Source organism: Battus philenor, unplaced genomic scaffold (assembly GCF_028537555.1).
Source record: "Battus philenor isolate CCGP_79_NKW_IND1 unplaced genomic scaffold, ilBatPhil1.0.hap1 SCAF_12, whole genome shotgun sequence".
Lineage (NCBI taxonomy): Eukaryota > Metazoa > Arthropoda > Insecta > Lepidoptera > Papilionidae > Battus > Battus philenor.
Window position 1 is genome coordinate 13,230,497 of NW_027181674.1, and position 12,827 is coordinate 13,243,323.

General features: G+C 30.6%; 1 protein-coding gene across 1 annotated transcript; it reads left to right on the forward strand.

The window, feature by feature from the left end:
- The first annotated feature begins 183 nt into the window (after window positions 1-183).
- On the forward strand, window positions 184-10,715 carry LOC137932745 (uncharacterized protein CG5902). The gene is made up of 4 exons (XM_068776408.1): window positions 184-458; window positions 4,632-4,717; window positions 5,186-5,416; window positions 6,243-10,715. Exons 1-4 carry the CDS (start codon window positions 268-270, stop codon window positions 6,395-6,397), a joined length of 663 nt encoding a protein of 220 aa, XP_068632509.1. The 5' UTR covers window positions 184-267; the 3' UTR covers window positions 6,398-10,715.
- The last annotated feature ends 2,112 nt before the right edge of the window (window positions 10,716-12,827 follow it).

Sequence of the window (12,827 nt, forward strand, 5' to 3'; positions counted from 1 at the left end):
TTACAAAAAACTATGTCGCCTTCTTTTCTTTATGAAAAAAAATAATTGTTTTAGTACAAATTTATATATATTAAATATTTTCACAATTTATAATTTTAAAGATATATCTCAATAATTTGTTTTATAATTATGTGAAATAATTGTAACAGTAAACACACTGTGTCTGTCACACACGTAGCAGGAACCCCGAGTGTGTGTGTTTGATTTCGTTTACTTGCGACTGTGTGATTGCATTGTCTCATTTAAATATAACTTATACCAACCATTATGTCTTCAGTATGCTGTGGAACAAAAAAACAGAAATTAAACAACTCGTACAGTAATGTTGAGAGACCTATTAATGGTTATCACGAGACTGTAGCGATTCCTGATATGTGTTACTTTTGTTTCGATGTTTTGTATTGTCAGCTGCATAGCATGGACCCGCCACAAACACCTAATTTCACCAACGAGGCCTAGTAAGTAGTCCGATAATAAATTAACTTTGCCATAAATAAGTTAGTAATTACCACCTATTTAGATATGTTAATATATTTTCGTTTTTTTTTTGTTTTATATTTTGAATTAATATATTCACGTATGTCCCGTAAATTTAAGACACTTGAACAACTTTCATTGTGTTTTTAGCACTCTGAAAAATGAAGCTATGTTGGTCAAAATTGTAGACTAATGTTGGTTCATAATAAAAACAATTTCAATATTATTATTTTTTTTTGTCGTATATCATATATTTATTTTTAAATTAAACATGTATTAATATATTAGAGACTTAACAAAACGGATGACTAACAATTCCTTTGTTATTGTAAGAATTTCAAATAGTCATGCACACACTTCATGCTGAAACAAAGGATTGTGCACAATATATTTCAATTCATTCGACTAAATGAAGTTTCATTGTTTTATATCCATACAAATCTAAATACTATTTATGTGCTTCATTTCACCATGATTGTTACACAGTTGACCTAAAAATGCAGGGAATAGTAGTAGAGATCTTTTGTAGTGTAATTTCTTTATAAATCAAAACACTAATTAACCAGTATCAACAATGTATATGGTAATCCGTTATAAATGTATAATGTATAATTAAAATTGTTAAAAGTTCGAATACATAGCATATATGCTGTCAATGTATGATAGAACCTTTCTAACAATCAATGGTTGCAGAAATAATAATGATTAATTAAAATTGATTATTTTTTACTGTTTTACCCTATCTACTACAGACTGATCACTTTATACAAAATGATTAGAAATAGATTTAAAAGCTATATTTATACATATTCTATATTTACATAGCTAATTGCTTACAAATAAGCTATATATTGCCCTCTTTAAAGCTTTTACATCTATAACCAGTAGCCCTTTATGTGAATATTATTTTACAAGGATGTATGATGTATGATGTATGATATTTAAGATGCCAGTAGCTTGAATTAAACAAAGTAATACATAATAATGTAAATGCCAAGCAAAAATCAGTTAAAACAAGACGAATGATTTTTTAAAATTAGAAAAATCTGTGTCAGGTATATACAAAACACAAGTATATATAAAATTTGGCATTTAAAAAGTAAATGAATTTTATTCATACTGTGTTGTACATATCTTACTGACTACAACTTATTACTTTTTTAAAAATATTTTATGTTACCTATGTCTCCTGTCTTTTTTAAATAGCTCATTAAAATTCATACACCAAGTACCTGATTTTAAAAGAAAATACATATATATTTTTAGTCAAAACAAATAGACTTAAATATATATTTTTTACCAATTTTTTTTTTAATTTTATTGTGTTAACCACTTTCTTCCCTTCCACAAAATTTAACCAATTTCCACAAAATTTTGCATGTCTAGCCTGAAAAATTACTTGCTGATATTAATCTCCTTTGTTATATTATATTGATGGCAATATTTCATTTTATTTTTAGTACACAAAAATTGGTTGTTTGGATACATATTTACCTAAAGTTGTTTTAAAAAAAACTGTTCTGAGAAGAGTTTCTTGAAGGAAATAGAGGGTCCAGGATAGCATTTTCCAACCTTTTTGATGCGCTACCCCCACCTTACCCTTTGTAAAAATTTTACACACCCCTTAGTAAAGTATATAATTTTTACATTAAAGCGAAAGGGTTAAACAGGTGTTAAGTTCACTTACAAATTGCCCCCTTTAGGACTTGGGCCCTCCATTGAAATATAGACCCCTAAAAATTATAGACAGAATTTATTTTTAATTATCGATAGACAATAGGCACATGTCAGGATGTATGAAGAAGAAGCCTTTATTCTTTAACAACTATTTTATAATATTTCTGATGTAAACTTTTAATTTTTTAAGTTGTCTCTGAGACATAGGCCACACCTAAACTTTTCACTATTAATTGTAATGTGTTAAATGTATAATTTGGGATCAGTGGAAAGTTACAATAGTGTAAAAAAACTTCTGAAACTTTGAATTTGTATAATTAACTATATTGTAATAGATATTTTTACTGTCAAGAATGAAAGGTTGAGAATCTATGATATAGTTTGCAATACAAATGTCAGCCACATGTTTGATTCCATCCAAGTAGTATTGACACAGATAAGAAAGTGTCAATGCTCCTTGGTTTGCGTATTTGTTGTGCATCCTATGCAGTTGGTATGAAGAATTTACAAGCTGGTAGTCATTTCAAGTGTTAATTCTAAAATGTGTTTATTAGTAATTACGTAAAAGGTAGGGTGTTTCTTCACACCTTACTTTTTGTATTATTGGCACCAGACTTTTGTGATATTGATTATATGGAGTTACAAAGTTGAACTTTAAGGCTCAACCTCAGACTTCTACAAAGCAAAAACTAAGATTTTGCAAGTGTCCAATATTCTATGGCTACAAATATGTCTGTATTGCATGAGTGCCTTAAAATCAAAATGGTGCAACAGGAAATTAAGCTTAAGTGGGAGGTTCAAAGCGAGACTGAAAAGTCACTAACTAACTCACCATGCAGTTGACATAACCACAGACAATGCATTGGCTAAAAAAAAAGAAATGGATATCTAAAATGGGGAATGTATTACAAACATTTGTACTGCAACACATCTGCTAATAATCTGTCCAGTGATTGTATGATATATATCGGGGCTGCCAAGCTCCTTGATAGTTCAAGCCATTGTTCTAAATTTGGAATTTTTCGCGAGCAGCAATTTAATACGCAATTAAAACACGTCAATGAATATGTTTTTTTTTTGACAAAAAATATATTTATTGAAATTATAATATATGACAAAAGTACAAAATATGTATATTGAAGTTAGATATGATGGCACACATTTATGACAACTCCTAATAATACTTAAGATATCAGTCAGTTAATTATGTCGGTGTTTGGATTTTGCTAATTTTATGGTGGAATTATAATAATTATTATTTACACTTGTAATTTGTTTCGATTTCCCAGAAGCTGACATAGGTGATACAAATGTAAATATTGAAATAATTCGACAAAAATAATTGTTCAACAAGCCGCAAGTTGCTCTGTGGCACCCCTGATATAGAGGAAGAAAAAAATGTTTTGATTTATATTTTTGTCCTTAAATGTGCACAGAACTTTGGGGGTCAGCAAGCCTCCCCAACATTGAAATTCTCTAACGCTTCCAAAATAACACCTTGAAACACCCTGAAATGCCAACTGTATATGATCTGATTGAAAAGTCTTGTAAAGCCTATAAAAAAGATTGGAATGTCATAAGAACTTTTTGGCAAGGTCTTTGATGAACATAAACAAGAGTGTATTACATTTAAAAATATCAAGACTAGGTTCAATCTGAACTGAACCTATACTGTTGAATAAGACGCCACATAATATGAAATGGTTCATCTCCAAAAACAAACAATTTAATTATCAAATTTAATTAAAGCTGTTGCTGATCATAAGTATAAAGAATGTACATATTGGTCATTTCTGTACCAGTCTAGGATGACTGGTAGAGAATGTTAATAAGGCATCGCGTCTGCCATTCCACAATGAGTGTAAAAAGTGTATTTAAGTAAATATCCAACCTTTGTCGCTTTAGCTATTCGTTGCAAATATTCACAGGTAGTTTAATAGTGAATGTAAAATGTGTCTAGTTGTCACAACACTAGAAAGTCATAGGAAAATAGGCAACATAATAGCAAGCAAAATAGCATAATATAAAATTGTCTTATTACATGCCTGGCTTGCCATATATTTTCAGACAAAACAAGAATATCCATCTGTGAAGACATCTAATAATATCTTCATTGTTTTTATAAACTCAATGAAGTATTACATGATCAACCATTGTTTCCAATTGAAATTAGCTTCCTTAGTACTTATATTAAATAAAAAAAAATTAAAAATAAAAAAATTAAAAATTATATGGATTTGGCAATTTACTTTATAAAATTTTGTATGGAGAACATATTTATTTCTAAAAAGGTAAAACATGTTATTACAATTGAGCTCAATTTGATTCAAGTTTATTTCATAGGTTTTTCTTGCATTCTTTTTACATATTCACAAGTGATAATAACAAATAAATGATGTAACATCAGTATTGTACAACAATGAATGTAATAAAAGTCGCATCGAATTTATTTAATAGTATAGAAATCTAATTTCCAGTCCATTGTTCGTGACGTGGAAAATTGGCAAGGATCACCGGCTTCGAGGGTGTATCGGGACATTCAACGCAATGCATTTACATTCGGGTGAGTTAATTTTTCTTAAGTGGCAATGAACTGAGGCACATCACTCAACCGTTGGATCTGAATATCTCATGATTATAAGACAGTAGATGTGGCTTGAGTACGCCCACCACTGGGTGAACTGTCGACCTAGTCAAGCACCTGGCCATCTTTGGGAGAGGCCTATACCTTGTAGTAGGCATCGGTTGACATAGTTTTTTTTTTAAATAGTTAGTTATTAAACTAAATGCCTAGTACGAAAATATTTAGAGCACATTCTATCCAGTTTAGAAAGTCCGGAACAGAGTCTAGAAATTAGGTAGATAAAAGATCGAACCGCACAGACTAGAAGGCATTGAAGAAAATCCATGTCCAGTAATGGATACATTTATCCATAAAGCTTCATATATATTAATATATGCTGATGAAATTAATGTATAGAAATAAATAAAAAACAGCTGTTTTATTAATAGTGGCTATATATATTTTCAGGTCTACGGGAGTATGCGATAACAAGCGCATTAAAGGACTCTCGTTTCACTCCCATCACTCGGGAGGAGGTGCCACGCTTGACCGTCTCCGTGTCCATCCTGCAGCACTTTGAGGAGGCTGAACATTATCTGGACTGGAAGCTGGGCAAGCACGGCATACGCATAGAGTTCGTGAGCGAACGCGGAACTAAGCGAACTGCAACCTACTTACCTCAAGTTGCCACAGAGCAAGGTAAGAAATTTTTTTAAATTTATTTATATGATACAAAAAACGAGATACAGCCAAAGAACAATATCATTTTTGTGTTGTTTCTTCGGTGCTGGTCTTGACCTTAATAATAATAATAGACCAGCACATAGGACTATGTCTCTCTTGGTCTCTTGCCATCGAATTTACTGGTGACAAAGAGTTGATGTTTCCGAAGAACTGGAAGGTCTTCCGTAAATATTTAAGTTTCATCAGTTCTTGGAATGCTGTCCCTGGGATGCATAATAATTTCTGACGGCACCACGTGTCAAATACGTCGATGCGTTTGCGATCCTCAGCCTTGAGCCTTTGTTTATGCACTGCGTAAACTTACCAAACAGTCAAACAATTAATATGGGATATATATATATGTACTATAATTTATTTTTTAAAGGCAATTGTTGTCAAAAATTTTGCATTGGGAACTCTCAGAGCTTCAAGTTAATGGATTCCACTAAAGGAGAGCTCAGTCTGATTCAAGTTATTTGTATTATTTATATATATTAAAAATTACCAGACAATAGTCTGGTTGGACCAAGAGGGTTCATGAAGTAATCTGCTTTTGATAACAAAAAATTAAAATGTTGGCTTGACTTGACCTAATCAATGTAGGCAGATATTATTTTAAGAAAATCAGTGACTGTCTCTAGTAAAAACATATATGTTCTATATATAGTAGCAGCAGGGGTCCAAATGTACAAGCTAAATTTTGATATAAATCTATAAGAAAATAGTCTAGGAACCTCTGCCGTTTATAATGTTTTGTGGATATAAATAAAAAGAAAGTATCATGTGTTTGTAAATTTTACAGGTTGGGACCAAATACAAACAATCGACTCTCTTTTGAGAAAGGGTGGGTATAAAGCGGCCATAACGGCGGACCTTCGGAGGAGCATCAAGTTGACCCGCTACCAGTCCGAGGAGGTATCGGCGTCGTACGGCGACTACATCAGTCAGCGCTGCTAGCACGCCGCCTCGCCGGGGGACTTCCCCGACGCAGGGCTCGTGTACCATTACGCGTACACTCACAAGCAATTGTATACAAGTCCAAGTGGAAGTTACAAACATCGTGTTAGTAATACATTAGTCTCTAAGTGTACTTCGTGTGTTAATCAGACGGGGGTATGTGAACACGGTAATGGGTTCAAAAGTACAACGGGAAGTCAGAACTATGCTCAAAGTGGTCCCGGCGGAGGCGGGAGCGACTCTTGTTACGTGAACATCCTTTAACGTTAAGCTAACATCACTGCCAATGACATTCCTGCAAGGAAGATTCAAGGTGCCATCCAACTGAATATTCACATTTCACACAGTCTCCAGCAGGTATGTAAACATTTTTTTTTACATCCTACACCGTCTGTCTGTGGTATACGCGAGTATAATCTTTATTGCTTTACACCACTCGGTCCATAATCGCGTGTATGTTCGTTTGTTGGATTATATTATTGTGTACATCAGTGCCAATGTTGTTTTGGTTTTAATTCATTGTCCTGTGTGATTCATTTTCGCTTAAAATAAATGCTGCCAAGTATGTGAATTGTTTGACAGTTAAATAAAAAGAAATGCGCCAAATGCTAAATGTCAATTATATAAATTAAAGTTGACAGCTGTCAATGATTTTTTTTCAATCATTTTACACAGGTTAAAAATAATTTCAAATCATTTGGAAGGACTTTTGAAGTTATATTTTATGTTTTATCTACTTTAATTGATAGAGATATTTGTAGAACGTTGGCACTGAATTTTAAAAATAAGTAATGTGAAATATGACAATATTCGAATTTTGATTTGTCGAGAATGCACTTTGATCAGAGTTTTGACTTGCTTTTGATTTGTTGTATCGGTTTCGGTTCAGTCAGCCAAATCGCCGTCCAGAGCCTGTATCACAACTATTTAGTGCTTCATTTTGTTAATCAAAACATAAATATACATAAAAATGCTGTATTCTGTATTTCTGTATTCTGTTACCTTAGCTAATGAAACATTATTGTTTCTTTATCATTGACATAAAATTATTATTTTAATGCATAGTTAAAAAGGGTACATAGCCTTATTTACAACTAAATAATATATTATATGAATAAAAAGTTTTTAAATGTTCAATGCAGAAATTAATTTTTACATGTCAATGTTATGGCATCACCTAAATAATATGATCCACCCATAACAGTGTGGTTCTAAATAAATCTATGACAAATCTGTTAACCTTTACATTTGAACTTTATACCTTCATACCTAACATTTTAAGTCTATTAACAAAGCAATTTTTTGTCCTACTGAGCCCTAAACAGTAAGATTATAGTTGTATACACTGGCATGGTAACTGTTGTAAATGTCCTTTTAACAATTAAAACAAAAGACAAAAAGTTATCTTTAACTATTTTTTCAGAAGTTGTTGCATAAATGAAATGTCTATGATATCTAATACCTACATATATACAAATAGCACTTGGGATAGACAGGAATTAGGGTCTTAAAGTTCTGAAGTTGAGTCTACATTCCAGCAAACACAGCATAAGATGTCCACCAACAAGATGGACAGATGACATTAAGTTTTGTGGAAATCTATCTTGAATGATGTCCAGCTGTGGGCATCCTATGAGTAAAATAATGATTGACTTTGGGTATAACATTGGCATTGACAATACATCAGCATCAAGAACATTTAATGCCCATCGCAGTTTTACATAAAATTAACTGTACCTTTTTTATCACATATTAAAAATCAATAATGTTTTATTATTTAAGAGTTTACTTACAACTATTTTTTTCGAAATGGCTGTATTGAGAAAAATAATTATTGATGTTTTTAAAATGATTTATAAATAACATGATTTTTAGACTAATCATTTTCTATAGTTGTGATACACTCATGATTGAAACCGATTGTAAGTTTTTTGTATTGCGGATAAGGGAATCTTCTGCGCCTAGAAAATTATGTTACTGTTGCTTGTTTATTCTTTAATTAATAATATGTGAAGCGCATTGATGATTATTTCAGTGTTTGCATGCATTTTAACTATATGCATGTTTTAAGTTAAATAAATGTACACAATTTACATGTTGTTTGCGGATATACTTAAATACTGATACTTTGTGCATGACCACTGGACTGTACAGGGTGAAATTTTATCATATATCATAATAATTAAATGGCAATCCTTTTAACGTGTTTTCATGTTTAAGGTTACGAATGATAGATCTCTAGAGTTTTTCTAATAAAATTTCACTCAAGGCATAGATAGTTATAATAAAAACAATTGGTTAGTGAAAAATATTAGTTATTTTCACGGCATATGGTATTTAAACCGTGGATACAATTCCTCTGGTGCGGATTTCAACATAGCAGATCTTTGAAAGGTTTTATCCAAACCTGCTTTTGATTTAAGTAATAATTATTAGGATAAGGGATAACAGTTTCAGATGCATGATTACAGAGATATTTAGATATTGATAAAGAGAAAAATTCTAAAAAAAAAACAAATAAACATAAATGCAAAAAAATATGTTTCCATAGATTGTAATTTTCCGCATTGTTCAAAATTTGTTTAAAATTAGTTCTTACATAACAAATTATTAATTTTTGTTTTATGTATAATAAGTACATTAACATAATGATAAAAATAAAAAAAAAACTAACTGGAATTCTATAAAGTTTTCAGTAAGAAAAGTGCTTTCAATATTCAGCCAAACCATAAAGGATATTTTAGGTCAAAACACATTTGAGTATTCAATTTATAATGAAATAGAGCAATGTCAAATATCAATGCAACTGTTTATATACTTTAAAACATACTGCTAAACATTTAAAAGAATCTTTGACATTTCCCAAAGTCACAGACTGTGTGTTGCCAGATGTAATAATAGGATTATAAAGTTCTGCTATATTGAATTATATTATCATGTGTCCGTTATAGAGAGCTAGATTTTTGTAAAAAATAAAATACCTAGATTAATCTTCTATCTTATGAAATTATATATCGTATATATAAAATGACAAATGTTTGTTCTTAAACGAAGTTATTAATAGATTGAAATCATATTAAAGTATGTACATAACATAAAAATGTTTGGTACAATAGTTAATGGTTATTTTAAAGACGTGTGACAATCAATCTAATAAGCCTAGATGTTAATATATAACTATGAGTAGTTTACACATATATATATGTCGACTAAAAATAGCATTTTGTTGAATGATCAGTCTGCATTCTAAATTTTTTTGTTTGTTACAAAAGGTATGTTTTATTTCAATTAAATGTAATGACTCTCAGGTACAGACATAATATCTAATGCATGTGTTACCTATCTAATCCAAAAAGTGACAGTTTAAAAATAGACAAAAAAAAGTCAAGTTTTTTAACATAATTACGTGATAAAATATATGAACTGAAAAATGGCAATAAATTGTGTTATCTGTGGCGTATTTAAAAACAAATGATTAATTAAAAAAAAATAAGACTTCTTTTTTGCAAATTGTGATAGAAGGTCAACAAATACATTTAAATTTATAAATGTAAAGGGTATATATAAAACTTTTTAAAAATACTAATTGTTTTCAACATTATTGTGACTTAAAAAAATAATTGTTTGTTTTGGTGGAACATTATACAACGAGAGTATCTTTTTATGTATAGCAACGAAAACCAATTGGTTACATTAAAATAATTTAATCTTATTTTATTTAAAGTTATAAAATTATTTTATAATTTATTCAATAACCTCTACAAGATCATGGTTGTAACCTGTTTTTCAACTTCCTGAATCAGATGTTAGTTTTTAAAGCATTTATATCGAGAGTCTTTAATGACATATAGTATACATTGACTTATGGACATGATGGAGACTTCCACTATTAATTTAATTTTGGTGCTGGTGAAGTATTTATGATGACAAATGTATTATCAACACTGACAAAGATTTCAAGTGAGTCTAATTACAAAGATTAGTTTAGAAAGGCAAAAAAAATGGTGGATTCAATAGCGAATGATATTTGGTTTGCTCAAAGTTTTGACGTTCGATGTTGTTATACTTGCTTGCGACCAGATCAGATGTGGGAGGTGTTTTAAAAAAAGAGCTTATTACAGCTTCATTATGGTTTTAAGAAATTCAAACAATTTACTTGTTTATATTTGTATAATTCAGTTATAAGAATTAATATCCAAAATTAGGTCTGCCAAAGGTAAAACTATGTTAATCGAATTATTCTTGTAAAATTTTAATGTGAAGCATACTTTGACAATCAGATTGGGAATTTTACATAAATATTTCAGTTGTGTTGACTGTAATAAAAATGTGAATTTATTTCATCATTTCGGTGGCAATACTTGAATCGTAATATTTTACTTTACTATATTCGCAGGAAAGAGCTAATAACAGCACATTCATGACTAATTGGCTAGTTACTTAAAGATGTGTTTACATTAGTGAAAAAATGTCAGTCTACATTTGTAGAGGAAACAAACCTCTGGTTTTTTCGTCTAAAAATTAACTGGCTCTAAAACAAAGACGAATTGTTGAATAAATAAAGAAAATTGTTACAACCGCTCTGTTCAAAAATATCCACTAGTAAACGCATCTTTAAATTCTACCACTATGATCATCTGTCCCTTTCATATACAACTATGGTTGAAAGAGCACTTTATTAGCTCTGTCAAGCGCATGTAGTAGTATCCATTGGCTAAATAAAGCATGTATTAATGGAAACAAAAGTAAAAAATAATCAACAATGAACTGAATTGATATTCGATTTTATTTTGCCAATTATAGTTGTCCCTTACGCACAACTAAACAGCTATCGCTTTCAGGGACTTATGTTTCGATTTATGGTCACAATATAATAGAAATAACATTTTCAATGTTATTATTGATAATGTAATCATGTATCAAGAATTTTTTTGTTAAATATACAATTGTGTTGTTACTTATGAACCAAAATTTGTCGTTTATAACCTATATTTTGTAAACATTGCGCGTTTTTTTATTCCTATATCGAGGTGTAAGGAATATTGGATGTAATGCACTAACAACTGTTTGTTTTAAGGGGCAGTTTTGTATGTGTTCAAAACTTAGCGGTATATATATTTTGCAGTTGTGTGCGTTAAATTGTTGTACGTTTTCATTTTGTAATTCGTAAATATTATTAAAAGAACTAATAATATAGGTTATGTGAAATACCGTGTGAATTTATTATATACTTCCCTTATAATTACAGTATTTTTAGTGATTATAAAGAATGTAAAGGTTTTAACAAATTAAATAATATGAGCTTTATTAGACTGATTATCGAGGCGATCTTTGGGGGATATTTATGACTTGCAGTGGACTATCGATTGACAGAATAATGATGAAATAATATCTAAATACTGAATGAACGCATTTTAATAATTCTTTTTGAATTTTTGAGGTTATAAATTTGAGATTTACTTGAGAGAGTAATGGGTACTGAATACGGAAATAACCCTTTTATTGTTGTAAGAGCCTTAAAAATAAAAGTAAAAGAGTTAGCAGCTTTTGATTAAACAATTATGAGAAACATTATAGAATCTTCGCCGAATGTGACGTGTTCTAAAACGATCTTATTCCTATTTTCAAGAACATTGCAACTGATGGAACTTCCTGTTCACTGGGTAAGAAATATATCTAAAAACATTTGTTATGAATAAGTACCATCCATAGGGGCGGCTTAACCTGTAGTGCAGGGTGTGCAATGCACATGGGCGCCGCAGTTTCAGGGGCGTCGCGACGCTCCAAGACAGCTAAGAGCGTCGTCTTGGAGCTAGAGCCGTTCCTCACCGTCCAAGTAAACAAAATAAATAGAAATAAGTTCATAGTCAATTTGTATGCCGCGGAGTGAAGAGCGAGAGGTATAACAGAAAAATAACCAGCTAAAGGCTTTAGATCTGTCAAGAGTGAACATCACCTTATTTCTAAAACGGGCTTTTCTTATTTCTAAAGCAGCATTAGTAGTATGATTTTAGTAGTCGATTACGGTTTCTAGTTTTAGATATTTTCTTTTATGTTATCACATAAATGAAATCAAGCTTTACAGCTTTCTAAAATTTCTATTCATAATGCAACTAAGAAATGTCAATATTAGTAAAAAATAACCTAGCTTGTGTGGATAAAAAGGCTTGTATTATTACCTTAAAATTAAAATGACAGATGACGGCGTGTTAGACACGTTTGACTGACAGGTGACAATAGATGCTGATTTTGTTTATTGAAATAAAACGAGAATCACTTCTACGGTTTATACATGGTGAAAGCATTGTAGGAGTGAAGGTATAGTTTATTTAATGTATGTTACACTTTTTCCAAAAATTACATTTTGAAGAAATAATGTAGTGAAAATATGCGAAATAAAAATATACGAAAATATATAAAACGTTTTCAA